The 25,899-nt window shown below is 43.4% G+C and overlaps 1 protein-coding gene and 1 long non-coding RNA gene across 2 annotated transcripts in view; both read left to right on the forward strand.

Moving 5' to 3' along the window:
- Positions 1 to 1,230: 1,230 nt before the first annotated feature.
- On the forward strand, positions 1,231 to 8,425 carry LOC136993431 (uncharacterized). Its single transcript, XR_010885752.1, has 3 exons — positions 1,231 to 4,225; positions 4,507 to 4,624; positions 7,055 to 8,425. It is a non-coding gene; the product is annotated as an uncharacterized lncRNA (long non-coding RNA).
- A 3,555-nt stretch (positions 8,426 to 11,980) lies between these two features.
- Positions 11,981 to 25,899, forward strand: part of HOMER2 (homer scaffold protein 2) — a 60,916-nt gene continuing 46,997 nt past the window's right edge. The window contains exon 1 of the mRNA XM_067305767.1: positions 11,981 to 12,029. Within this exon, the coding sequence (XP_067161868.1) occupies positions 12,025 to 12,029 (5 nt within the window). The 5' untranslated portion in view covers positions 11,981 to 12,024. The remainder of the gene's footprint in view (positions 12,030 to 25,899) is intronic.

The following is a 25,899-nucleotide window of genomic DNA, read 5'->3' on the forward strand; positions in this document are numbered from 1 at the left end:
AAAGCCTAATTCATGGTGTTTGATTGTGTTACAAAATAACCATTTTGGTGCTGCAAGGCCCAGTACTCTTACATTAAGCTTACAACAGTATGACTCTTGATTAGAAATAATTTATTCCTAATTTATGCTAGTATGAAAGAAGGCCTTTAATTTTCCAAAGAGCTATTTATGTTATCAGTCTTTTAAAACATGCAGTCACATTAAATTATATTTCTGGCATGTTGTTCTTAAAATTAGTGCAAAGGTGGTGTTATCCAACTATCATTTTATATATATGTGTGTGTGTGTGTGTGCGTGCACACACATGCACACATATATACAAATTAAAAATCAGTATATTCTAGCTGCCTTCTTTTATTTTCACCTTTTAAACTGAATAAGCCAGCTGTGCCCTTTGGGGTCTATAAGAATGAATCATTTTTATTATTTTTGCTCTCTTAGACAGTAATTACAGAGGAGTATGCTGTCTCTGTTTTTTAATATTATGGTGCCATTTTCATCCGTGGTGTAACACCATTAACTTCAGCAGAGTTGCACTAGAAATGAATTTGTCCCCAGGAGGCTTTTCCAAATGTTCAGTTCTTTCCTCATGATTACCCAGAGGAACAGCGAAGAAGATGACAAGACAGAGGGCCCTTTGATATGAGGAATCTAGTTCAAAGAGAAGTCTTGTGTGCCATTCATGGAGCTCCATATGTTCCTCATCTGGGATGGAGGTGGATTAGATCCTGTGGAGGCACGCATGCTGTGTCTGAAGGGCAGGCAGAAACTCTAACATAGCACATCTGGTGCACAGGTTATGTTCTTTCACTGTACAAATGAAACAAAGTGAGAGGAATATTCAGATGCTTAAAGTATACTTCAGCGGAACTGTTCGAAAGCCAGAAAATGAAGTAGCCAAATGTTAACTCATCGTAATTACCAAGTTGTCCAAACTTCAATCCAGCTGCTTATTAGATTTCAAGCAAACCTGTGCGAGGGGATATATGAATCAGTGCTACCATGGATTTGCCTATTGTAAAGATATTCACAAAATATAAAGGAGATATTTAAAATATGCCACATCAGTGGGGCCCACAGCTGGGCACAGCAGGGCTGCACCACAGCCAGGTCTGAGGACAGACACCCCTCATCAGACACTGAGCGTTGCCTGGGCCCGTGGGCAGAGATATGGGTGGAGGTGAGGCTGGTCAGGGCAATTAAAGCCTGTTAGTGCACTCAGGACCCTGACAGTCACATGTGGTAAAGATTTTTCTTATGTTTAAATCAGAAACTCAGATCCTTGCAGAACCTAGGATCTAGCGAAAGGAAATGCTTCTGCCTTTTCAGTAAATGTCTAGTGTTTTTCCTGGTTTTGATAGTTGATGCAGTTAGTGTGTTATACATCAATCAGTTGCCTCAGATACAGAGCCAAATATTCAGCCTCTAAATAGGATACCCAGATGTCCCTTTTTAGTCTCTGAGTTTCGCTTCTCTTGATAATTACATTCCCCAGGCACTAGAGAGTTGGTCTGAGGTTCCTAATGTGGAACTCAAATATTTTCTCAGGGACCCACATTTGAAAATTGCCTTTGTTTGTAGATAGATGTGCAAAGAGGTCCCGGTCATGTACGTCCTCCTGCAGCTGTGTAAGTACATGTTTAAACTCTACTAAAGGCAGTGAAATAGCGACAGTATTTAAGTGTTTTGTTCCCACTCAAAGCCCAGGTCAGTAGAACTGGTGTAAGTAATGCTCTTCCCTTAGATACTGAACATGGCTCTCTGCAGATGGCATTACTGAGAAGCTGTTAGTTAGCACAGGAATTTGTCTCCCTTCTTTCTTGTCTTCCCTTTGTCTGCATGTCAGGAAGACTTCTTGAATGTTCCCCCTAGTTCCTCTTCAGCTAAAGGGTTATTAGAGAATTGAGAGCCAACTTTGTACTGCTTCAAGCTCAGAGTGTCTTCTAAATCTGAAACAGTTTAAAAAAAAAATTGTAAAACAGCTGAGACCCATATCCAATCCACATTAAGACCACACTGTGCTAAAACTGGGCACAATATAAATGTATTAGCTGAAGAGAAGCCTCTAGGATTTTGCAAAGTTGGACTGAACAGTCTGCTCCCTGTTTTGGCATTGCCTGGCTGCTGCTGTGTATTTCCCCTGCCCTTCCTCCGTGTCGTCCCTTGTTCTTCTGTACGTAATTTGGAAACTCTTTGGGCAGACACCATCTTTTCGTTTTATGTTTGTGCCATGCTGGGGCTGGTCCCTGACTGTGGCTCTATTTCACTGCCACTACTAATGGTAATAACTCTCTCTCCTGTTACTAAATTAGGACTGGAGATCATTCTTTCCAGCAGACAACAGTTCCTAATCTTTCAGGAGGCTGCTGTGGCTGCCACCCCTCTGCTTCCCTTTCCTCCCTCCCTGAGACCTCTGCTGGGGATGTCAAGGCACGTCGTCCCTGCCCAACCCTCGGCTGCTGTAATTCCTTCTTCGTCTTTGCCCCTAGACTCCTGCTGCAGTGTCTTCTCCCAGAGCCTTTCCATAGTGCTGCTGTTTTCGTGTCCCTGCTCTCCTCACTCTCACAATTTCAGGTCACTCTCTCTTCACCACTTCCTTGAGTTGCGGCTGTTTCTTTCCCATCCCCTCACTGCCAGTAGAAGCTGTGCTGTGGTGGCCACCCATCCGTTTAATAGCTTGCTAGCACTCAGCAGAATGCAACTTTCAAATGTTGGTTGGGAACCAGTGCAGAGGAGAATGTTTACTACTGAACAGAGTACACATTTAAAAAGATATATCGATGTTACCTTGGAAAATGCAAAGTTCTGATGGAGTTCTGATGGAGGCCCATTAAAAACAAGCCCAGAAAAGTACACGCATTTATGAAAACCACATACTAAGTTTTGGTGATACTTCAAGTGTGGTATTTTTATATCAGGCTATGACTACTCATTCTAAGAATAATAACAATTATTTTCGTGGTCTTAAATGCTGCTGTGGGGGTATCACAAACTTCCGGAGTAAAAACTTTAATTAAAAAGCAAACGTTAATCTCCGAGCAGTATCATCTGCAGCATATTGCAAGATAAGACTTTGCCAACCTGGAAAACTAGGCAAGATTCTAATTAAATTGGGAAAAAATGATGAGCTAGATATACGTTTTATTTAAGGATCACAGTTACGTAAGATATGAAAGATCTCACAATTGCTATCTGGTGGGAAATGTTGTTGCTAGATCTCACAGGCTGTTTGCTGAAAGATAAATCCTGGTTCCCCTGGTTCCAAGTAGGATTGTGATATTGTCTTCAGTGGGGTCAGGACTTTGCCATGGCTCTGCATTTGACTCAGAAGCTACTTCAGTCCCGTTGAAAGCTGCGCAGATGATCCAGTAATGAAGCAATGGATCAGCATGGTATGAGCAAATGCCATATTGCTAATGGTGCCATCTTTCCATTGAGCCACAAAAACAAAGTCCTGACTATTTATGGTTATTAGAGGTCACAGCTCACCTTTTGAAAAGTAGAGCTCTTAATCCCAGTATGCTGGCCAAAATCTATTTTAGGTAATTCCACTCTGGCTATCAGCCTTTCCTGTATTGTTCCAATTGGATATAGTATTTGCCTTCACATCCTGTTCCAAACTGTGCTGTGCTCCTCTGTGTTTTGGAACGGTTGATATTTTCCAGAGGCTGCTACACTGCAGTGGTGTGTGAAGTGATCTTTATATATCCCTCACTTGTCTCACAGGAATGGAATGAAGATTAATCAATTATGGCTGAATCGTGATCCCAGTGAAGTCAAAAGAAGTGTCTTTCCATTGGCATCACTGGGGCCAGGGTTTGCTTTTGTGTACATGTTGTTGTTTTGAGATTCCTGCATGTGAAAACAAATTAAAATGCAAGGCATTACCTTGCTGAAGATGTCTGTGTAGTAAGAGTTCCTTTAGCTAGAGAAAAAAATGCATTTTAAAGGCTATTTCCTCAAGAATATAACTGCTTATCACAACAGGCATTACTGTGCGTGAAGAAATTCCAGTTCTTTGAATGTGGCTTTAAGCACCTGGTTTTCATTGCCTGGTATTTGTGGCTTTGCATGTTCTGTGCATTCAAAAAATGCCTTGTTACGCTTTTAGGGCTGGCTCCTGCTCTTTTCCCAATTCAGCTAATGGTGTGGAATTGTTATATCAGAAGCCATGTTCTCAAAGCCATCAAGAATTCAGCTTTAAATATTGGAAGCAAGTTGAATAGTAAGTAACAATACCTGCTGGTCATTCTCTTTGACCAAATGTTAATTCTTCTGGGCAAATAAACAGAGGCTCTAAAAAAGAGCAACTATGGCTAGATTTCTAAGAGACTGCAAAATATTTTCCACTTAGTTCTTGTGTCCCATGCCACTTATGATGTCACATTTCAAATTGTAAATCAGCTTTCAAGGTGGACAAACTATATCACTGAAAAACATTTTTGCAGGATCACCTAACTTCTTCCGTGCAAATATAATAATAGTACATCTCTTGTGCAAATATAGGAAAGAGTGGTCATGGACTATTTTGGGAAAAGTATACTCAGCAGATGGACATAGCAATAAGAGAGAATATCCAGTCAGCCACTGAGGAACAGAAGAGCTGTAATAAATATTATTAAAGGTGGGTATGGATGGAGGTTAGCCTATTCCTGTAGGAAAACTATCGAATTAAATTTAGAAAAATGTTGATACATACACAACATAAATCATGTGCTGTTCTGCAAGTGAACAGTAAATGAAAAACAGGGTATGTATCATTATTGTACAATATTAAGTTAATTTCATTCTCTCAGGTATGTAGAAAAGGTTCTGATATGTGTATATAAATATTATTCCATTGGCCATGGATTAATTTAAAACATTTGAAATACACAGCTCAGAGCTTTTCTGTAAGTCGTGGGGGTCATTATCCACCTTCCACCAAGTCCTGTTGAGTTGGACTGAATTCTTTAACGGAGTGCTTGGTGTTACCTCCTGTGGTGTTGCCTTGTGATCCCTCCTCTGGCTCCAAAGCCCTAACTGAACAGTGGTAGAGAAACTTAATTTGATACTAATACATGGGTGCTGCTGCCTGCCATATTTTCACTGCTTCCTCAAAACCCAGGTAGCTACTCTGGATCTAGAGCAGCACTCCTCAGGTGCTTCAGCTTCAAACATATCCCTAAAGTTTTTTTTTAAAGATTTGCAAATGAATAAAAATTTGCCTCTGACTTTTCCATATTCTGGATTTTATACATCCCCAAGAACTATGAAATTTCTCTGGAAAGGTGGAATCTAGGTTTCCCGTTAGGTATTACCACTTTTATAACGTATGTTAACTAGCATTACAGAAGATTGTGTTTAAAATGTCAATAGTAAATATTTTATGAGAAGCAAAATTTGGGGCTGAATAAAATATGGTTGTGTTTGTTTAACTGATATGTAGCGTTTGTTTATTTTGCCATCTGAATATTGTTGCAGAACAAAGTTAGATTAGGTAGAATTAGGAATGGAAAACCTCCCTTTAAGCTACCTTTATCTAGGGAAGAAATTCATACAGGAGAGGGATCCAGGTACCTCTGCCCACAAGGAAACACCCAGGCTTTTATCAAGTAAAGGGCATCCAAGTCAATGAATCAGAGCAGACCTCCGGCGTACCCATGGAAATGTCTGCTTTTTCCAATAAGGCAAGCAGGGAGCTGATTAAGGTGCAAAGTCTGCTGATGAGTAAGTTCTAAAGAAACACAAAGAACGAAGTATTTTGCATGAGTTGGGAGCGTGAGTACGTACATGCAGCCAAAGTAAACACTTCTGGAGATCTAAAATGCCCTGAAAGGACCAGTCTAGCCCGAGCCTCTTCCTCTCTCCTTTCTTATACAGAAGAGGAGGTGGAAATGGTGTTTTCTTTGGAGAGGGAGGAGGGTGGGACCACAGTGGGGAGTGACCCCTCAGGGGAGCAGGGTGAGAAGGGGAGCTGCTTGCTGGCCTGTCGGGGACCCTGGGAGAAGGGTGAGAGGGCAGAGGTGCAAGCAGACGCTGGCTCTGCTCTCATGGGCAGTCGCAGTTCTACATGCAGTGCAGGATCACAGCAGAGTGCCAGGCTCAGCAACGGGGCCTCAGCCCTCCTTCCCTCTGCGAGGCTGGGCCCTTGCTCTGCCCGGGGAGCAGAGTGGGCAGCAAACACCGCTGGGGCTCTTCCCCGCCACAGCCCTGGCTCCTCACCCCGTTCTCCGGCCCGAGCCCCCACCCAAGCAGCAGGCACTGTGTCACGCACTGTAGAGCCCATCGCAGCCAGTATAATGGAATGGGCTAATTAAAAAGGCAGCATCAAAGTGCCAGTCTGCGGTTGCTTGGAAATGTAATCCAACTTTGGTATTATTTTTGAGCTGAGATTTTTTTGAATCCAAAATTCCATGTGACGGAGGAGATGGGTATTTAAACAGATGTCTGCAATTTCTTTAAAAAATAGAGATTGAGTTACAGATGGTAAAAAGGGTCTGGGAATTAAAAACTCCTGAGCTACAAGAAAATTTACATGTGAGCAAAATGGTTTGCTAAAATGAATGGTCCTGCAATTCTGTGTGTTTGAAAATTAAGCTTCTTTCACCAAAAATGTGAATATCTTTTCCCTTCTATATTATCTGCTTCTTTACTAGTAGCTTTGGCTGCCACCATCACAGTCAATTTGCAATATGAGGGTCCTGTTTCTAACAGACAAGGCATATAGTTTTTTCCTTCTCCTCTCTCTTGTACAATCTGGCCTGCCAAGACCAAAATTTTTGATCTGAATTAGCTTAAAAAGAAAAATAATCTATCCCATCTGCAGAACTGGTGCCTGATTGCACTAACTTGCATGTTATAAATCACAAATGGAATTGTGTGATATGAGACCGGAACAAAACCAGAATCATCATTTGTACTTGCAAATGAGTTGGGATTTTAATTTTTTTCTTCTTTTGTGGGTTTAAAAAGAAAATGACCAAAATAAAATTTGAGTGAAAAAGCTAACTTGTGACATATGAAATACGAAGTACTGCATATTGGAAGGGAAGACTGAACATATTTTATATAGTTCTAAGGAGCAATTCAGGATCCATCTCATCAGCTGGTAGACCTGTGCATTACTGAGAACAACTTTATGAAGATCCCTACTCATACCTATGTGCTCAAAAAAAGAAGTGTTAGGATGTATATGAAACAATAACAGATTCCACTGCAAGATGTAAGAATATTTTTACATGTGGTGCTCCTCACCACAATGAGGAGTGCCAGTCTGTGCATTGCAAAAACAATTCAAATTAGTGTGATTTCAGAGAAGAGTTGCAAGACCCACTAGGTGCAGAGAAAACCTATCATACGAAGAGTGACAGAACTTACTTACTCTACAATGGAGGGGACATAATCAAATACATCCATCAGTGTATTAATGTATTAAGAAGGAGAACTGGGAGTATCTATTTTCTCTGCTTTATAAATACAAAAAAACAGTTCAGTTAAAGAGGCAAGCTTTTCTCCAAGTATGTGACCACCTTTACGGATGCTGAGGTTCAGTATTCACTCCAGGATGTGTTCCCGTCTGGATTTCTAGTAGACTGAAGTATGGAGGATGCCTAAAGGATCCGTACTGACTTGTTCATTAATGCTGACAGATGCTGTCTGATTATAATAGTAGTATTAGAAATTCATCAGCATGTTACAAGTTTGCAGCCTCTTACAATGTGCTGGGTACTTACAGTTCAGGATTGGGAAACCCATGTTGGCTGGTTTGGCATATTTTGGCTTTGCTGGCTTTGTTTATACATGTATGCCTTTTCTCCACAGAATCTTATATTACTTTTTGTTAGCTGTATTTTTGTCTTTATTGAGAAGGCAGTGTATACCACAGTGTGATGACAGCAGTTTTTGTATTTACATTAAAAACTGCTTTGAACTGATATTTGCATATTTTACAGGACAACCTTTTGAAAATGAGATAGAAACCGCTCATATACCTTCTGTTACTACACTAAGGCAGGAGCTTCCTGACACTAAGTAATTATATGTAAGAATAAACTACAAAGAATAATAAGAGAAGGTTCAGCTTACCCTTTTAAAGATGATTGACAAAAGACGCTTAAAAATGGGCTTGTCCTTTTCACTTTTGCAGACATAGAAGGTAGTTGGAAATGGTTGTTCTGGGATGTTTGGTTTATTTCTGGAGGACTGAGGGGAAGAGAATTGTTTTTACCTTAAAAATCACATGAATGTCAACTTTGGGTTTTTTTTCTGTCTTGCTGGAGGATTTGTTGAAGGTCTCAGATGTTTATTGTGAGCTCTGACATTTTAATTGAAAGGACAAGAGTGTTGATTTTTTTTAAACAAATAGATCCTTTGTCCAAAATGTTTATTAGTTGCTGGATTAAGTAGGTTTTAACAACAAAAATAATAAATCAGAGAGTTTTGAATGGTCTAACTGAAAATCCTTTCTTTTTCTCAGTTGCTTGTCTTTAAAAGTTTATATCCTGTGATATTATAATTACATTAATTCTCCAGCTATCAAGGGATTTTGAAAACTAATTCTCCATTTCAAATGTAAAAATGAAGAATTCCCCAGAGCTTTTTTGGTTAAACTTCTGGATAACATTTAAAGCATGCAAATGGTTGGTTATTTGTCAAAGCAAAAAGTGGAAAATGGCATAGTTCCGCTATAGTAAAATGCAAATTTCATCATTCTAGTTCAAAAAAAGAAAACCACTGTATTGAATATTTTATTTAAAACTATCTGCCATGGGAAATAGGGAGAAGACTGTCTTGAAGTATAGTAGTCCAAAAAGACCAAACAGCAGTTCTTCTGAAATAAGATTATATATAAAATAGAGTGGTAAAAGATGGCAATAATGAAAGCCAAACAAAAGGAAAGAAAATAAACACTGAGAGATAGGAAGAGACCAGCAAGCTCTTTGCTTTTCAGAATGCAGACTGCATGCATCCACTTAGGTTGCCAGAGCAGTTCTCTGAAAAAGATATTCACCCTGTATCTAGGAATCAAAAATTATATCTTTAGGAGGCCCATGGGAATAGGAGAAATTGCTCATCTAAAGAAGTTACATCCATTGCAGAATGTGGATATATTTATTGTTCAGCTTGAATCATGCCGAGGGATCCTGTGCCTTCAGCATTTTGAGTTTTCCTGAACCTTGTCACGGTAATAAAAGCACGTTCGTGAATACTAAATGAGGACTGAATTATCCCCATCCTGTACTGGAACCAAATCGGAAGTGAAATATTATGTCACATATGAAAGTTTAAGAGCTAATTAATTTTGACAGCATATTTATAGTTCTCATTTACAGAGATCTCAAAATACTTTAAGAAAACAGAATACTAAAAAAATTATACTAAAATAATGTGTATCAATGGGATCTCTACCCAATTTAGGACTCTTCATAACAGTGGAGGAATTCAATATTGAATCATCCATAGAGCAATCACTTCATTCAATACTGATAATGTTAAACAGTGTGAATGAAATCTGGGCCTTTTTCAAACCCATGGGACTTTTGCCATTGACTGAAGTGGGGAAGAGGACCTTATCCTCTGTTTGGCAGAGGGAAGAAGGCCAGGAGGACACACGGCCAGGAGGAAGGGACAGCCATCTGGAACAAGAGAGGGAATGAATGTCAGACAGAGTGTGCTTAGGGAAATCCAAATTTGACCAGGAAGCTAGGCTTAATTTGCTCTCTCTCGGACAAAACGTCTCAGGATCCTTGAGATGGAAGCACAACTTTGTCTTTTCTGAATGATGGTTCTGAAAAGAGCGTAAGTCAGGCTTTACAAAGGGGCAGGTAAACCAAAGCAATACACAAAACATTTTCTCTGTACGTATCATGGTAATTCGCAGCTACATATGCTTCCATAAGCCTAACCTTTTTTGTAACTAGGGATGAAAATACACTCCTTAATGCTAGCTTGGACAAGATTAAAACATTAGAAAACATTAGGAGAACTGCAATTTCAATTTCCAATTTCACTCCTATCACAAAGCTTGTAGTACATTACTCCATTTTGATCCAATTCTGTTACATAGTTTTAAGTCATGTACATCACTGGTTCATAAAACACCATTTTCTAATACTCACAAAAATGAGCCAATTAATCAGTGAGGACTAAGACAATGTCTCTCCCATAAAAAGAATTTGTCTGTAATTCAACAAAATGAAGTAAATGTTGTAAAAAGTGAGCTGAAATAATCCAATTTATGTTGGGAATTCTTCCAAAAGATTGTCAGACTGCTATTTTTTTCCCTTAGGGAAAGTTAGACCTCACTGTTTTCCTGAGAAGAAGTTATATCAAAGCACTGTTCAAGGCTAAGATCAGCATGAGTGTGAATGGATTAACACTTTGGCTATGGCTATCCAGGAAGACACAGAAACTCACTTTTGGCTGGCAGAACAGGACATGCAAAGTCTTTAGATGTCAGCAATTAGGTAAGGAGTTAAATCCCTTCAAAATCCACAGCAGGCTGCTTGACTATATGTATAAGTAGGCTTGCAAAGAGAGCAAGTATGTTGGAGAGGTGTTGTTCCCCCGCTCAGAATGAGGTTGTTGCCCTCTGAAAATGTATATATAATTTGTCGTGCTTTTTCCCCCCAGTCTGTGGACTTTATTTGGGTATATGGGGTTGAGATCCCATTTTGGTCTTCTAGACATCAGGAAATAGCTATTAGAGTGGGAGAATAAATAACAGCCTTATTTTTTGTAATTGAAAAGTGTTAGGTTGCTGGGTAAGTTTTCCTTCTGTGTTGGTTCTCCTGAGATCCCCAGGTAATACTGGGGATAACCCCAGTTATTACACACAAAATTGAAGAAAGAAAACATTAATCTTTTCCCACAACTTAAAAACCTTCTTGAAAGAAAGGATAAGTCAGCATTTGAAAATGAAAATAATCACTCCTGATGGCAGTATATTAATTATACCTTTGTGTGGGTGAAGAAGTTAAAATCCTCTTATGTGGATTGGGCATCTTTTCTCCCCAAGAGAGTAAATGTGTCTCTGTAAGAGAGTCCCGCAAATACCAGAGCTGGTGGCTCCATGGGGTTTGTGTCCTGTGATTGCACCTCAGTGACATTTCAGTGCCTGCTGAAACTCTTGTGGTTGGGCATCCGTAACATGGCTCGTCCGCATCGGTGCAGTGTTTCCCTCAGTGGAAAGGAAACATCCTGCCATTTATTTTCGTGAAACCTACAGGGAAGTAATAACTTTGAGACTACCCCGGCGCAGATTTAGGGGGGAGCGGGGGGGGGGGGGGAGGCTCAGTCCCCCTGTTTGTGCTGCTGACGCAGCTCCCACCGCTGGGTCACGGTCCTGCGCCAGGCCCACAGCCAGGTCGGGGCTGTGGGGCTGAGCTTGCCCCCGGGGAGCCCATTGCCCAGATGAGGCTGAAATCGCCTCAAAAGCTGCTCGGCATGGCCGGAGAGACAGGCACGCGTGGCGCTACGTTGCCTCCGTTTCCCTAGGAAAACCGGTCAGAAGTACGAGGAGCCGGGGAGAGGGCTCGCTCCTCACGGGAGCCCGCGCGTGCCCTCCGCTCCCGGCGCGGGGGCTCCGTGGCCCCGAACTTCCCCGAAGTTTCCTCCGCGCCGCTTGCCCCCAGCGGGTCCCTGCCGCTCGGCGCTGCGGGCGGCCCCGCCGGCGGGGGCGGCTGCGGGGCGCCCGGTGACTCCTCGCCGCCGCCGCCGCCGCCGCCGCCGCCCGGGGGGCCCGGCCCGCGCCCCGCCGCGCCGCCCCCGCGCCGCCGCCTCGCAGGGCGGCGGGTGCCGCGGGGAGGCTGCTCCGTGCCGCCGCCGCCCGGGAGGGAGGTTATGTAAGGGGGGAGGCGGCAGCGGGAGGAGGAGCAGGACGCCTCGCCGCCGCCGCCGCCGGCAGCCGCCGCGCCGAGACCCGCCACCGCCGCTGCTCGCCGCCGCCGGGGCCAGCGGGGCCGCATGTGCGAAGTGGGGACGCGGCCGCCGCCGGCCGCCGAGCCGCCCGCGGCCGCCGCCGCCGCCGAGAGGTGCCGCGACATGGGGTGAGTCCGCCCGCCCCCGCCGGGCAGCAGCGCCCCGCGCCCCCGCCGCGCGTGGGCCCCGCGCCCCGACCCCCGCGCGGGCGCCGCGCCCCGGCGCCGCCTCCCGCTCCGCGTGGGCGCCGCCCCGCGCCCCGGCGCCGCCGCCGCGGCCGCCCGCTGGGCGCTCCGTAGCCGCGCGTGGCGCTCCGTGCCCCAGCGCTTCGTCCCGCGCCGCGGCGGCGGCGGCGAAATGCGCCTCGCGCGCTCGCGGGGCCCGGACGGGAAGAGCCGAGCCGGGCCGAGCCGAGCAGAACCGGGCCGGGCCGCGGGGCCGCGCGGGGCTGAGCGCGGCGGGAGGTCCGGGCGCGGCTCTGCGAAGCGCGCCGCGAGCTCACCTGGGCGCGGGTGCGTGTAAACATCCCCCCCCCCCTTTTTTTTTTAATTTCCACATGTAAGGGGGCTTTGCTCACAGGTGACAGCCTGTCGGAGAACTCGTTCTGGTCCTGCTGAACATCAGTTGCGCGTTTTCTGTATCCTCTAACTTTAGCAAAAGGACAAAACCCCAATGCTGGCATTAGAGCCATTTGTGAATATTGGGAAAGCAACTGTAATACTGCGCTTTCAGCTTGAACTATATATAAATTTGAGATCCTCTCGACCGGAATGGAAGGCGATGTCTTGGGGGATTCCAAACCCACACATTTAATTTGCTTTATTTTTATCCTATTATGTTATCTTACACCTTTTCTGTTCTTTGCCTCTCCTCACCCCACTGTGGCAAAGAATCATTCTCTAATTTCTGAGCTTACTCATGCCACATCTAACTGTGCAAGCTCCCACTGTGGATTTGTGTATGTTATTGTCAAAGTGACACAATTTGAGACTATAAGGATAAATAATGAATTAAAATGCAATGGAGTGTCTGAATTTGATATCCAGCAGTACTGAATAGAAGTAAAGAGGTAGGGGGAGAAATAAGATATAAGTGAGTATCTCCCAGTGTTTCATTTCATAATTACCAGGGGCTCATCTGTTCTATAATTATGTAAGCCTGCATTTAAAAAATTAAGACAGAAACTGTCCTTGGAATTGTAAAAAGAAGCATCAAAATCTGACTGAGGTAGAATTGCCTCACTGGGTCTGTAGATGGACAGGAAAACCCGTGCAAGGGAAACTTGCCCCAATCGTCTTACTTGGGTGTCTCTAAATGCAAATATTTTCGCTGCCGTCATTTTTAACTGTTTCTGTACTGGCAGAACAGCATAGCTGAAAAGTTCAGCTGGACCTTGGGCAGGACGGGGTGGAAGATCATGGTGTCCCCCCGCTTGGCAGTCTGTCGTAGCTCAGAGCTGTCAACTCAGAGCAGTCAGACACTGCGTGAGGACCTGTCCTGCCTGGCTGCAGAGGGCTGCAAGCCTTTGGAGTGCTCTGCCTGCACCTGTGCATCGCACAGCTCCTGCCTGTGCTGCTTATGGAGATCGCGCAGGCAGAGGATATTGCGACCTGCATGGCTCAATACCCCGACTTTACTTTTTTAACTTCAGTTAAGTTATTTCAGACTTAAAGCAGTGTTCATGAGAGGAAACTCAAGCTCCCATCATTCTGTCCTGGGGTTTCAGTGTGCGTTGTACACACCTGTATGCTTTGTATGGTGGACAGATGGTGTGCTTTCTGGATGTGCATTTTGCAGGTGTCTTGTGTCGTTATACTGCCTTTCGCCTTTCAGATATAAAGAACTTCAAAGTACATTTGTAAGAGCGTTAGTGCAGCAGGAGCTTGGAACATGTGAGATGAGTTAAAAAAACACACACACACATGCGCGCGCGTGCGCGCTTCCCGTCTGTGAAATGGGCACCTTAGTACTCATTTGCCTTTTGGTAAAGCATTTTATGATAGGACTCAATCTTCGTGTAGCTGGAAGCACAGATTTTGTCCCAAGAATCCCAGGTTTGCTTCCTGGGCAGGTTTTGGTATCAGCTATGGGACACACTCGCAGAAATCATGAGAATAACTTGACTGTTAGAGTTTTAAATAGTTTTTATTTATTTATTTATTTATTTATTTATTTATTCTGGGTGTGACCATTACTAATGATTCATTTAAATGCTGCCTATGGATTTGGCACTGACGAATGGTACTATGAAACCTGATATAGCTGCTTGACCTTGACAAAACTATTTAAATTGCTCATTAGCTGTGAGCTATTTAAACTGTTGTTTCAGTTCAGTTTACTGGACAGCGAGGTATTGTCAAGCTTTACAAAAGTCATTTATATGTTTGAAAAAAAATAATGCCTGTAATTCAGTAGATGTGAAAACAATTTAAAAAAAAAAAAAGTGTCCAGGCAAAAAAAAAGTGTGCTTCAGTGACCATTAAAGGCCACGCAAAGGTTCCTGCTGGCTGAGAACCGCTGTCTTCGGGGCTAGCTATTGTTTGGCATCTCGCTATAGAAATGTTTACTTTAAAGGAGGGAAAAAAATCTTTTTCTAAATCACCACTTTCCTCTACTGTACACACCTGTCGTTACCTCAATAGTCTAAGGCTTAAACTTCAGCTATTTTAAAAACACAATGTAACACATTTCCAGTTGTGGAGACTTCTTTGTCTGAAAACATCCCTTGATTTGTCTTTTCATGCTGCTGCAGAGCTAACAAAACCCAGAAAATGACTAGCTCGTCGACTGCTTGGATTTTAGTGAGCTGTACCTGATAATCTAATAACGATGATCTGATTCAATTTGACCTCAATTTAAACAATATAAGCTAACTTTCCAGTTATAAAGATGCTTCAATTTTAGTTATTAGAATGATTTAAGGAGGTAATGGCAACCTTCTTATTCCTCTTCCTGTATGCTTACATTCTTGTACTACTTTTATTTCTTTAGTATCTTTGCATTTCCATATCTGTAACAAAATATTTCTTGTTACTAGGCATGTGACAAGTATCCAGTCTGGATTAGATGTGTAAATCACTTCGCTGCTGCTGAAGGTGTTATGTATGTATTATCTGCTGGATTAAAATTCAACTAATTTAAATACCCTCTAGCAATAAAATTGAGTTTGAAATCCATTTTTATAAATCATATCAAAATGAAGATCAACCACCCAAACATTAGAAAGTATTGGAGAAGGCCATATACCAACCTGAAAGTCATATGTGTGTTTACGTATGTGTATGTGTGCGCCATATAAGTTAATGATGAACTAGCTGGTAGCACGTGTTGCTTTTGGTTGATAGGAGTCTGCACCGTGTCGATGGGGGCTGCTGTGGTAAATTTGCCGCAGGCCCAGGCAGGGGATGCTCAGCTGCCCCCAGGAGCCCAGGACGCCCCGTCCAGGGTCTGCGGGGACAGAGCACTGGGGGTGCCCACGCAGGCACCTCTGCCTCATCCGGGAGGGCTGCGGGCCTGCACCATCCTCCCAGAAGGTGGGAGAAGCAGAGTTTCCAAGCCTGCATCAAGCAAAGAGGCAACCACATCTTGAGGAGATGGGACTCACGATTAAAATTTTTTTTTTCTTTTTAAATTCTGCCTCTCTAGTGTTTTCATGAGAAGGTATGATTGGGGGCCTGTATTTCCGAGAGTAGTGATCTATTTTTTATTACACAGTGACATTTAAGAACATGGGGAAAGCCTACTTTGCACTTTTCCCTTTTGCTGTTAGCAATAGCAATGTCCATCGGCCAATGTACCGCTTTAGCTCTCTGGGGAGTAAAAGGGAAACAAATGGGAGGGCAGAGGAAAGAAAAAAGTGAAGGAGGCAAGAGATGCAAAAAAGTTAGTGTTATAGGAAGCCCTTAATTTTGGACGGTGTTCAAATTGGCCTTTCCTGTACCAGCAGCATTTCAGATACCATGGTGATAAGCTTTGCTTAAGAAGCCCCATAGCAGGGAACAGCGTGTTGCAGAGGAAATTCACCTTGGCTGTCATCCAGCTCCTGTGGAAATCGATGGGAACCTCGTGCTGGCTTCCTCCGAAGTCCATCCGAGCCATCTGTCCGCCATGGAGAGGGCAGGGGGCCAGTGGGCAGCTTGCAGCTCCGTCCTCGCACTGCTCCAGACCAACAGAAAGCCGCGGTGCAGCACGCCCAAAGGAAGGGCACCCGTCTTTGCTGCCGAGCACGCAGCGCCCAGCGCAGGGCTGTGGCAAGCGTGCAGCTGGATGCAGCCAGGGGGGTACTGCGAGGTCAGGACCCTTTTTGGAGGCTGCAATGTTGGCAGCTTTGGTTTGGCTCCTGGCAGAGCTCAGAGGCCCGGTTGCACCAGGCATCATCCCACTGGTGATGGTGCTGGTGTCCGAAGGTGACGATCTGAATAGGCACTGAGGCTGTTAACCCCATCATTTTTTTAAGGCAGTTGGCTGGATATACTTAGTTCTTTACAGCCTTGGTTCTTTATCCTTGGTTTCTTATGTAGCTATTCCCATTTTGCAGAATGGGTCTAAACGGTTGCTGACTTGGAGAGTTCGGTGTCTCCGTGCACAGGTGTAAGTGGCTGTGCAATATCCAGTGGAGAAGTCAAGTGTACAGAATTTTAATTTCTGGAGCAATAGGCTGGGTCCATTGAAATGGATGGGAAAAACTCAGTTGACCTCAGCAGTATGTATAAAACCTATGTTATACATATACATAGTTCCTTTCATATGTTAAAACAAACTTAAAAAGGTTAGAGAGAGGGAACTTTGAAAGGAGAAAAAAATAGATAAACTGTTATGAGGATTTATTTATGCTCCAGATTTTGGTGTGGTTGCATCATGGTGAGGGATCAAACCTTTAATGTTGTTTCACCTGAGCTTGCCATGAAGTGCCGTTATTGCCCTTACTGCCTCTCGCACGATCATAGCATTGCAGATAGATGCATGTAACTGAATTGGGTCAAAAATCCCCAGTGTGAATAAGCTGCAAGGAAAATACAGGGTTGGGGGGAAACAATGATGAGACAAGCAAATAAAGAGTGGCAGAAAGAAATGATGAATGAGTGATTGCCATTAGAGACAGGAGGTGGGATAAGTGCAACAGGAAAAATCATTCAGTACCACAACTAGTTTGAGTGCTCTGGTGAAAATTTCACCAGAATTTGCTCACATAGACAATGCTATAGGAAAACAGTGATGAAAAAGAGAAGTTAATTCTAAGAGAGTCTTCCTGGTCAGGTTTCTTTTAGCTACCAGCCTAATTAATTACCACTTTAATTTGATTATCACTTGAAAAAAGCTTATGAATAAAATATTCTCCCCAAAGTTGGAATGTCCCTCAAGCCCCTTCCTCCACTTGCAAATAAAATGGTGAGTAGGTCTCCTGATAACAAAAGCATCAGCTGAAATGTTAAAAAGAATTATTTGATGTTTTGTTTCTTTTAACTGAAAATAATTTTAACAGGTTCAAGCTCTGACAAAATGTCTTGAACTGTTTGAGCATATTCCCAGTATGGCTAAAGCGGGCAGAGAAGAGCAGGGAGTTTTCTGGGAACCCCAGAGTAGAGGGCATCGGTCTGGTTTTGTATCTAGATTTTCTGCATTGCTTTTTGTTCATTCGTTTGGCTGTATTCATGCAGTACCTACAATAAATAGCTTCATGCATGAAAATATATTTAAGAAAGTGCAGGCATCTTGAATCAGCTGCTGGTTTTCCTGTTGACTTTTTGATAGGGAGTGTGCTGAGTGGGAAGGTCTTCAGTCCCAAAGGCTGCTGCACAAAGCTCTGCCTGCTTTCACCTTGAATACTATTAGTCATGTTTGTGCACTCTGGGCACCACAAATACAGTGTGTGACTTATTTATCCTGTGGTTTTGTGGTGGCTCTTTGGGATGTAAATGTGCTGAGGGGAACATATTTCAACTGTGTTTCTCCAGTAATTCAGCTGTACACTGTAAATAGCTGGCAATCCTGTTATTAAGTCTCAGAAAGTGCCAAGACAAGGGCACTGCCTTCAAAGTAAGACAGGAAACATTTAAGCTTGAGCATTAAAGAAGCGCTCTTAAGGGCAAGAGCAATTAGGCAGGGAACGGGCCATTAGCGTCCAGGGAGGTTACTGAGGCACCGTAAGCGCGTATCCTCCAGAACGGGCTGGAGATAGCAGGAGCAGGAATTGTGTAATGCGAACTCATGCAACATGCACAGCATCAGCTTGGATGATGCAGTTGGTCTTGATTATATTTTTGATGACACATACTAGCTGCTCTCTGCCTGCTTATGAGAGAGAGCTGCCCGGCGCTGCTGGCTTGGCTGCTCCGTGCTGAGCTCACGTATGACACGAGTCGCTGCCTGCTTGCTTGTCACTGACGTCGCAAGGCTGCTGGGCCCTCTTGCATCACTTGGAAATGCTTCATAATGGTAATTTTGCCACTGGGGTTGGGATTAAAATGAAGATAATATTTTAAATAATGGATGCTCTAGGCATTTCAGGATTTGTTTTAAAAAAAAAATTTTGATATTGCTGGATGACATCACTAAGCGGGACAGCCTGCTTAATGACTCATATGGGAGCAGTAGGCTCTGCTGTGTAGGTGTTTTTGGATTTGTGGGTTTCATGTTGAAGGCTGGCAAGACTAGGAGCTTTAGCTGCAAAACAACTGTGGCTGTATCATGGAGAAGAGAGAGCAGATTTGACACAGAGGAGAAAGAGGGTCTGGCAGTGAAGGTGTGAGCAGAAGTGACTGCTGCTTGCTGTGCAAAGCATGTTCACTTCAGTGGTAACTCGGCCTCCCTTGCTGCCTCCCCCAGACACTAGTCTGATTTTATTTGTTTGACGTGGCTTATCAAAATGCAAGATTGTAAGCATTTCTGAAGTGATAAACTGTTTATTTCTGTCTGGAATTTTCACTGCAGCCTACAGGATTTAGAGATTCAAATGCTGCTGCAATTCAAAAAGAAATTTTCTGTAGAAGTTGCACCCTCCTGCCTACACATTGAGGGGCCTGGAGAAGCTCTCTGGAGCTGCTAGGTGTTGTTTTCTGTCATCATTTGCATTATAATAATAGAAGCCCTGCAATTGCATCCGTAGCAGGCAAGGCTTAGTATCAGTGCCACAAGACAGCAAAGGTCTCTTTGGAATATATTTAAAAATATAAAGCCCTCTTGTACAATATATTTTCCTAAAGCAACTTCTAGTTGTGCTGAGGATCCTTCCTTGTGGACTGTGAAACGGTGTGTGCAAGCACTCACTGTGTAAATACTTGTTGTTTGTCTCTGCTTAACACTTTGCAGTAGATGCTCATCAGATATGGAGCACTGCACTCTTGAAAAAAGCGATATAGGTAAACTTGAAGGCTTGCATGGGCTCTGAAAGGAAACATTCATTTTATTATGTGGAGCCGTGAGTGTCTTACGTTCAGTGTTCATTACTGATTGCTTCATCCTTGGAAGAAGGACAGGTGGTGTAGCTAGAGCTGGCTTTTGCTTTGGAAAACAGTTCTCCAGCAAGATGCACGCGGTCTCTCCTTCACATTAATTACGTTGCAGTGACTGACTCAAGCTCTTTGCTTTTGGAGGGTTGCTCTGTAGTCTGTAACAGCAACACCTTGGGGTTGCCTTTGTTTCATTCCCCTGTTTTATTGTGCTTTTGTGTTCAGGCGTCTCACTATAAATGTGTCGCACACATCTAAAATGTCTCCCTGCAGTTGTTTAAGTGAGAACATGTGATCTGTTTTGTGATATTGAAAACTGTCAGTGGGAGCGTTTGGAGAAGGGGAAGAAATGCTTGGAGAGGGGCCGAGCACAGTGTCAGTGCCCGAGCCCTTCCCCGGGCCCGGGGCTGGTGCCTGCTGTGGGGCTTCAAGCTCTTTGCCAGGCGTGGAGGGAAACACAGGGAAAATCTGACACCTTATAATTATTTCTTTCCATGATGGTAAAGCCTAAAGATGAGGTCGGGGCCCTATTCTAGTAGGTGGCTCACAGAGAGAAATGCAAGGATGGCTGCAGCGTAGGAGCCTTGCATTTATGCCTCTGGAGTTTACATTTTTGTGCCTTATTTGTACCCCTGTCTCTGCCTTGACATCACCCCGTTTCTTACTGGGATTTATCTGTGCGTGGCCCCTCTGGGGAGGAGGGAAGCGGTGTGGCATACTGCCATCCCTACCTCTTCCACCTCTGCACAGTCCGAACTGCTGGGAACAGGGAAGCAGAAATACTCCCCGGCCAGCCGGGACGTTGCCGCACAGACACAGGGACCCTGGGTGTTTGCGGGGGAGGATAGCTGTTGCCCTTGGGTATACCGGGAGGAGATGAGAGCATCTTTGGACACTATTTATGTACACGTATAATCTAATGCTTGTCATAGTAATCTCCTCTCCTCCAGCTGAAAGAGGAAGAAATTTATTCTTCTGTGAATCAATACAGGATTTAGTTGCTTAAAACTTTACAGCATATATCTCAATGACAGCTCTCTGCTTTCACAATTATTTGGTTTTGTGTGTCTGTCATTTATATGTGGTCCATTACAGGAGATAGCTTGTTTTCTGTTGCCTGTTGTTTATAAAGGTGGTCTTTGTAAACTTGTATTTTAAGGGATCTTCTAAAAATGCTGGTACATAAAGAAGAGTCTAATTTGGTTTATGATCTTTTTTCTAGACGAACAGAAACTGGCTTGACTGAGAACTGGGATTTGACACTGTACAACACCCACCTAAATTCAAGGAAATCCAATTCAAAGCTTGAATCTCTTATCTCAGTTACAAATAAACACAATAGCTGTGGAACAAGGGTCAGATTTCATGTTCCAGAAAGTGAGCTGTTGGTTTGGGAAAATTGTTTGAGGATAGATGGGGAGGCTGTTTGCTGCCTCCCAGTCAGATCTAGAAGTGTGCATGAATCCATGCTTTCTCAGTGATTTTTTTATTTTTATTTTTTCCTTTTCCCCCTGTGCTTCTTTCCGTTTCCTCTGTGTTTTGGAGCAGACGAATGGGTTTTTGTGCATAATGTGAAATTCCACTTTGTCTTTTGAGAGATCTGAAGGACAAATAATGTCTTTAAAGTTTTTTGCACAAGCTCCTTCATGTTGTGATCCTCAATGACATTCCCTAGACACAGATGCTTCTGAGCAACTGGTTTCTGAGACCTTCAAAATTGCATAATGCGGCAGATATATTAGGTTTCAAGGCCTTCCTTAGTCATATTCAGTTTGATGCTCGCAACAACCTCTGTCACCCTGTCTGGCCTCTCCAGATTGCTCTGCAAAGGCTCAGGTTTTCTTGGGGCAGTGGGAAGAACTTCCTCCTTTGCCTGGCCCAGAGCTGGGCTGAGCTCCTTCACGAAGCTTGTTGCAAACACCTTTCCTGCAGCTGTGGTTTCCTCCTTTTTCCTCTACAGAGAAGGTCTGCTTTGGATTTTTCTGCCTCGGAGCAGTAATCCTGCATACATATTGTTTAGATCTATGGGCAAGAACTTTTCCCCACTGATTTAGAAAGTAACATTTCAAATTCTGCAGGGGAGAAATTGCCAAAGGTTTTATATTTTGAACATCAAATTAGAGGATTAGAGTTAGGAGCTGAATCAAAATATCTAATCCACTTTGCACTCCCTGTTTCATCTTTCATTCCAGCCTTTTGAACTGAATTGTTGTCTCTAGGCGGTAGAGCAATATTGTGTGACTTAGAAGGCTTCTCAAGACCATGAAATATAAAAGTAACATTGCAATGATTTGCAGCGTTTTCCAATAACTATTAAATCAGCATAAATGACAGAGCTGTACTGGAAAGAGATTATGCTCATCAACTCCTTTACTAAATGGCCTCTAAATTATTTGCCAGAAGAGAAAATAGACACATGACTGCTGGGAGCAATTTGGGATGGTTCTGTGTTGCCTGTTCTCCCTCGAAAGAATAACTGATTTCTATGAAATGGGAATGGTCCAAACTTGGTGGCTTGGCGCCTTGGATTGAAGTTTCTTGCTTTCCCTTTCTTTTCTCTTTTTCCATCTCCTTTTGGCCCCTTCCTGCCCCACAGCGACAGCCATGGGGGCCGGCAGGGGCACAGACACACACTACTGCATCCGGGTTGTCTACTGGGAGCTGCGGAGCAAGAAGCAGGCAATGCAATGCATTTTTTTTGCTGCCTTTCAAAGGTAGTAAAGCTACCTAAGAGAGCTCTGTTTAGAGAGATCTGTAACAGAGACCTTACAAGTCAAGTCGATTTGATTCTTAGGGTGCTAAAGTGTGAACTTGCAAAAAGCATAGTAAGAATTTCTCACCACTTGGCACCTTATCCTCCATAGCTGAGTGAGTAGTTTATCCATTCTGCATACTAACACCAGGCTCTAATTTTAGATCACAGGGACTATGAGGAGTGCAGATTCTAGCTCTTGGCTTGCTATAATTTACTTACAGCGAATAGGGGAAACCGATGCATAAACTTCTCTCCCAGAGAGGCAGACATCTGCCTTCACTAGCAGGAATCTCATGCTACGAGAGCGCACTCAAAACAAATCGCAGTATGATACAAGACAAGCACTTAAATACTATTTTAAAACACAGAAGTTTGGAATTTTTTTCTGAAATAAACTGAAAGTCACATGAATTGTGTAATATGGCTTATTGTTCTAGCATAAAAAGTGTGGTTTGAATTTATTGAGCTGATTTTGCTCACATTCGTTTGGTACAAGTAAGCAGTAACTCAGAGGGGAATCAGGTCTCCTGCATGTACTCTTCTGTTGTTTTTGAAGGGTGAATTCACAGCTGCATAAATCTCATAAAAGGTTCAAAGCTCCGCAGTGAAAGTATCGATAAAGAACAAAGCCACAAGCAGCTTGTGTCACCTGGGTTGCGTGTCAGCCTGACGTATTATCCATTGAATGCTTTGTTTGCATTTACTTTACTTACACATTATACCTTCCAGGGTTGCTTGGGCACAGCTCTGTCCCCATGTGGCTGATCACTCTTTTGGGGACAGAAGCAGGGCCAGCTCAACGCGTGCTGGGGGCAGCCCTGCTCCAGAGGTGTCCCTACTGCTCCTGGTTTGGGCAGTCCTCTGCCGCTTTTGCGTGAGTCAGGGCTTGGTATGTGGCTTCCTTTAAAAATAAAAGAATGATTATTTCAATGGTTTTTAAACCAAAGACTGGAGAAGGATTTGGGGAGGAGGGGAAATCAGGAAAAGAAAATAAATGTGTCAGTGTTGCCAACTCACAGGGCAACCGGAGCATCAAGCAGCAAATAGTGGCAACTAAATAAGGGCAACACAGAATAGCTAAAATGAGGCATGTTGTCCTCTGGCTATGACAACACTGTGGTGCTCCAGCTGAGGACCCAGCACACGCAGCCGCTTTGATCGATAGCAGCGTGACACCCTGGGGCCCTTGAGCCTGCGCTGGCCGGGAATCATGGGAAAGGGAGTTTAGCTCCAGAGCGCCGGCGTGGCCAAGCTTGTCGTTTTTGTCTGAGTTCACAGGAAAATTATTTTAGATCATCTCAGTGCTTTAAACATTTTGGTAAGTGTTAATATACTTTCAGTGCAGTGGAAATAATTACCATATGGCTGTAAGATTTGCCATCTGTCCAGAGACACTAAAATGCAATTAGTCCATGTAGTCCATTTATCAATCTATAAGTGACGATGTTCACAGTCCTGGCAACTTTGGCTGCTGACAGAATCAGAACTTTTATAGGCCTACCTGTCTGGCCTTATTACAATCAATACATAAATGAGATGGGGAAAAAAAACACTGTTCAGCTGGGTCCTTTGCCCTTGACAGAAAGGAAAAAAAGTCTACATTGGTGTAAATGAGATTGAGGAAATGTTACACCTTAATTTTTGTAAGTACTAATTGGATTTTTACATCTAGTAGACCTTAATTTTATAAGACAAAGCCAGATTTACTTGCAGTCTTTCAATCAAGAAATACCAGTAGGACAGAGTGCATTACAGGGGAAAAAATATTATTAAATGCTGCCCTGTTGTATTAACATATGAGGCACATAAAGCTAAATGTTAGAAACGTAAGAAATGTGATCATTAACATCGTACATTTAAGTAGATTTTTTTCTTCCAAGGTTTCTTGTTTGGCTTCAAAAGAGTGAGCAGATGACTTTTTGGCGTAGTGAATCATTTTTTGAAATAAGGTCAGGGCTTTTTTATTTTTAAGTTACTAATGATCTGACACTCTAAGGGGTCTGATTTTTGAAAGCTACTGAAAATCTAGTCCCTCGAGGGTGTCTTAGCTGGGCTGCTTAGAATCATTAGCCTCTTTAAAACTTGGGTTAGATTCGTAATGGATAATACATATCCCAAAAAATAACTTGGACTTTATATTTGGGTTTACATATTACCTGGACCACACTTAAACTTACAAGTTTGTAATAAAAAATGTGTGATCTTTTGTTTATTCTATCAGTTTTCAGCCAGCCCACGCTAATTTTTGAGATTCTGCTAACATACGAATGTCATTTTTCACATTATTTGCACTATAAACCATAATTATGTAGCCTGCATTACATGAAAAATGATGATACTTCAAGTTAAGTCCTCACATAGCCCGTACCCTCACATAGCCCACAAAAAAATTGGAAGTGTTGGCATTTAGCGGTCAGAGGTGTTGAGAGCTTTGGAAGTCAGGGAACAGGACTGAGGGATCAGAAATAGGTGGCCGTTGGGATTCAGGAATTTCTGGGATGAGTTTCTGCCTGTATTACCTGCAAATATGTATAGGTTTACTGCAGAGTCGGAAGGTTTTCAGGGTTTGGTTTTGTGGCATTGCTGGTATAGTTTTTTGGGGTTTTTGTTTTTTTGTTTTTTTTAATACTATGTTTCTCTCTTATAACCTATTGGCTGAGTTTTTTAGGCTTAATCTTCTCCGTGAAGCTCAGAAGATTACCAGAGGATCTGCACTTGTGTGCTGGCATTGCTGACAGCTTATTATGCTAACAAATAAATACACACTTCTGAGATCCCTACTATAGATCTGATGGCAACAGATGGTGTTATATTTTTAAAGATTAAAATTATCACTGAATAACGTTAGCTCCTAAATGTTTGAAATTTCCTTTGTATTTTTAACTTGAAGCAGAAAAAAAATCTGTCTGTCTTCCAATAACCTTATTGGCTGCTAGTAAATATATTAGGTATAAGAACTGAGGCTCCAAGTTCCTTAGAGAATTGCGTGACTGTACTAGCAGCAACAAAAATATTATTATTGTTGATGCTATTATTCTCCTAAAGTTCCCAGAGCATAGAAATCAGCTTTTCTCCAGGTAGTCTAATTTACACTGTACTGAGTGTGGAATGAGGCTGGCTTTGGCGGTGCTTAGCTGTGTGCTAGCACCTCTCCTTCTCCGGGCAGCAGCCAGGGGGTTCCTGGCTGCAAGCACGGATGCGCTTGCGCTGCGATCTGCATCTTGCGTTGGCGATGCCCCGTCCGTGGCGCTCCTGGCTCTGCATTTGGTGCTTTTTGCCTCCCAGAGGGCCTGCCCCAGGAGGAGGCCTGGGCTGTGGCTGCACTGGTTTTGGCTGTGGTGCCGCTAGCCGGCTTGCCCTCCGCACAGGCAAGCTGCTGCACGTGCCTGAAATCTGGCGTGGGCACTGCCTTGCTTGCAGCTGCCTAACCCTTTATGGGGTAAATTGTTTGTTCATTAATTGCCTTTAATTTTTACATGTTCAAGTTTCACTGAAGGCGCGCGTCATCGTGCTAAACCATCTGTCAGCGCCCTTGTTCATGTCCTCTCAGAAATGCGAGTGTTTATAGACCTCCCAGGTGTTTTGGCAGGGTCTCGGGTGACCACAAGCAGCACCCCGCACGCACGAGGGACACCGGAGTGCTTCCTCCCGACGGCCTGGCTGGAGGGATCCCATCTTGGATCCTGCAGGCAGTAGATCAAAAAGTTATACAACTTGTTCTTTAAACTGAACTGATTGCCTTTTTTTGTTTTGTTTTAGTATAAGTGGAAGAAAAGCCTCGGGAGAGCATTTGAA

This window comes from Apteryx mantelli, chromosome 15, assembly GCF_036417845.1.
Source record: "Apteryx mantelli isolate bAptMan1 chromosome 15, bAptMan1.hap1, whole genome shotgun sequence".
NCBI classification, from domain to species: domain Eukaryota; kingdom Metazoa; phylum Chordata; class Aves; order Apterygiformes; family Apterygidae; genus Apteryx; species Apteryx mantelli.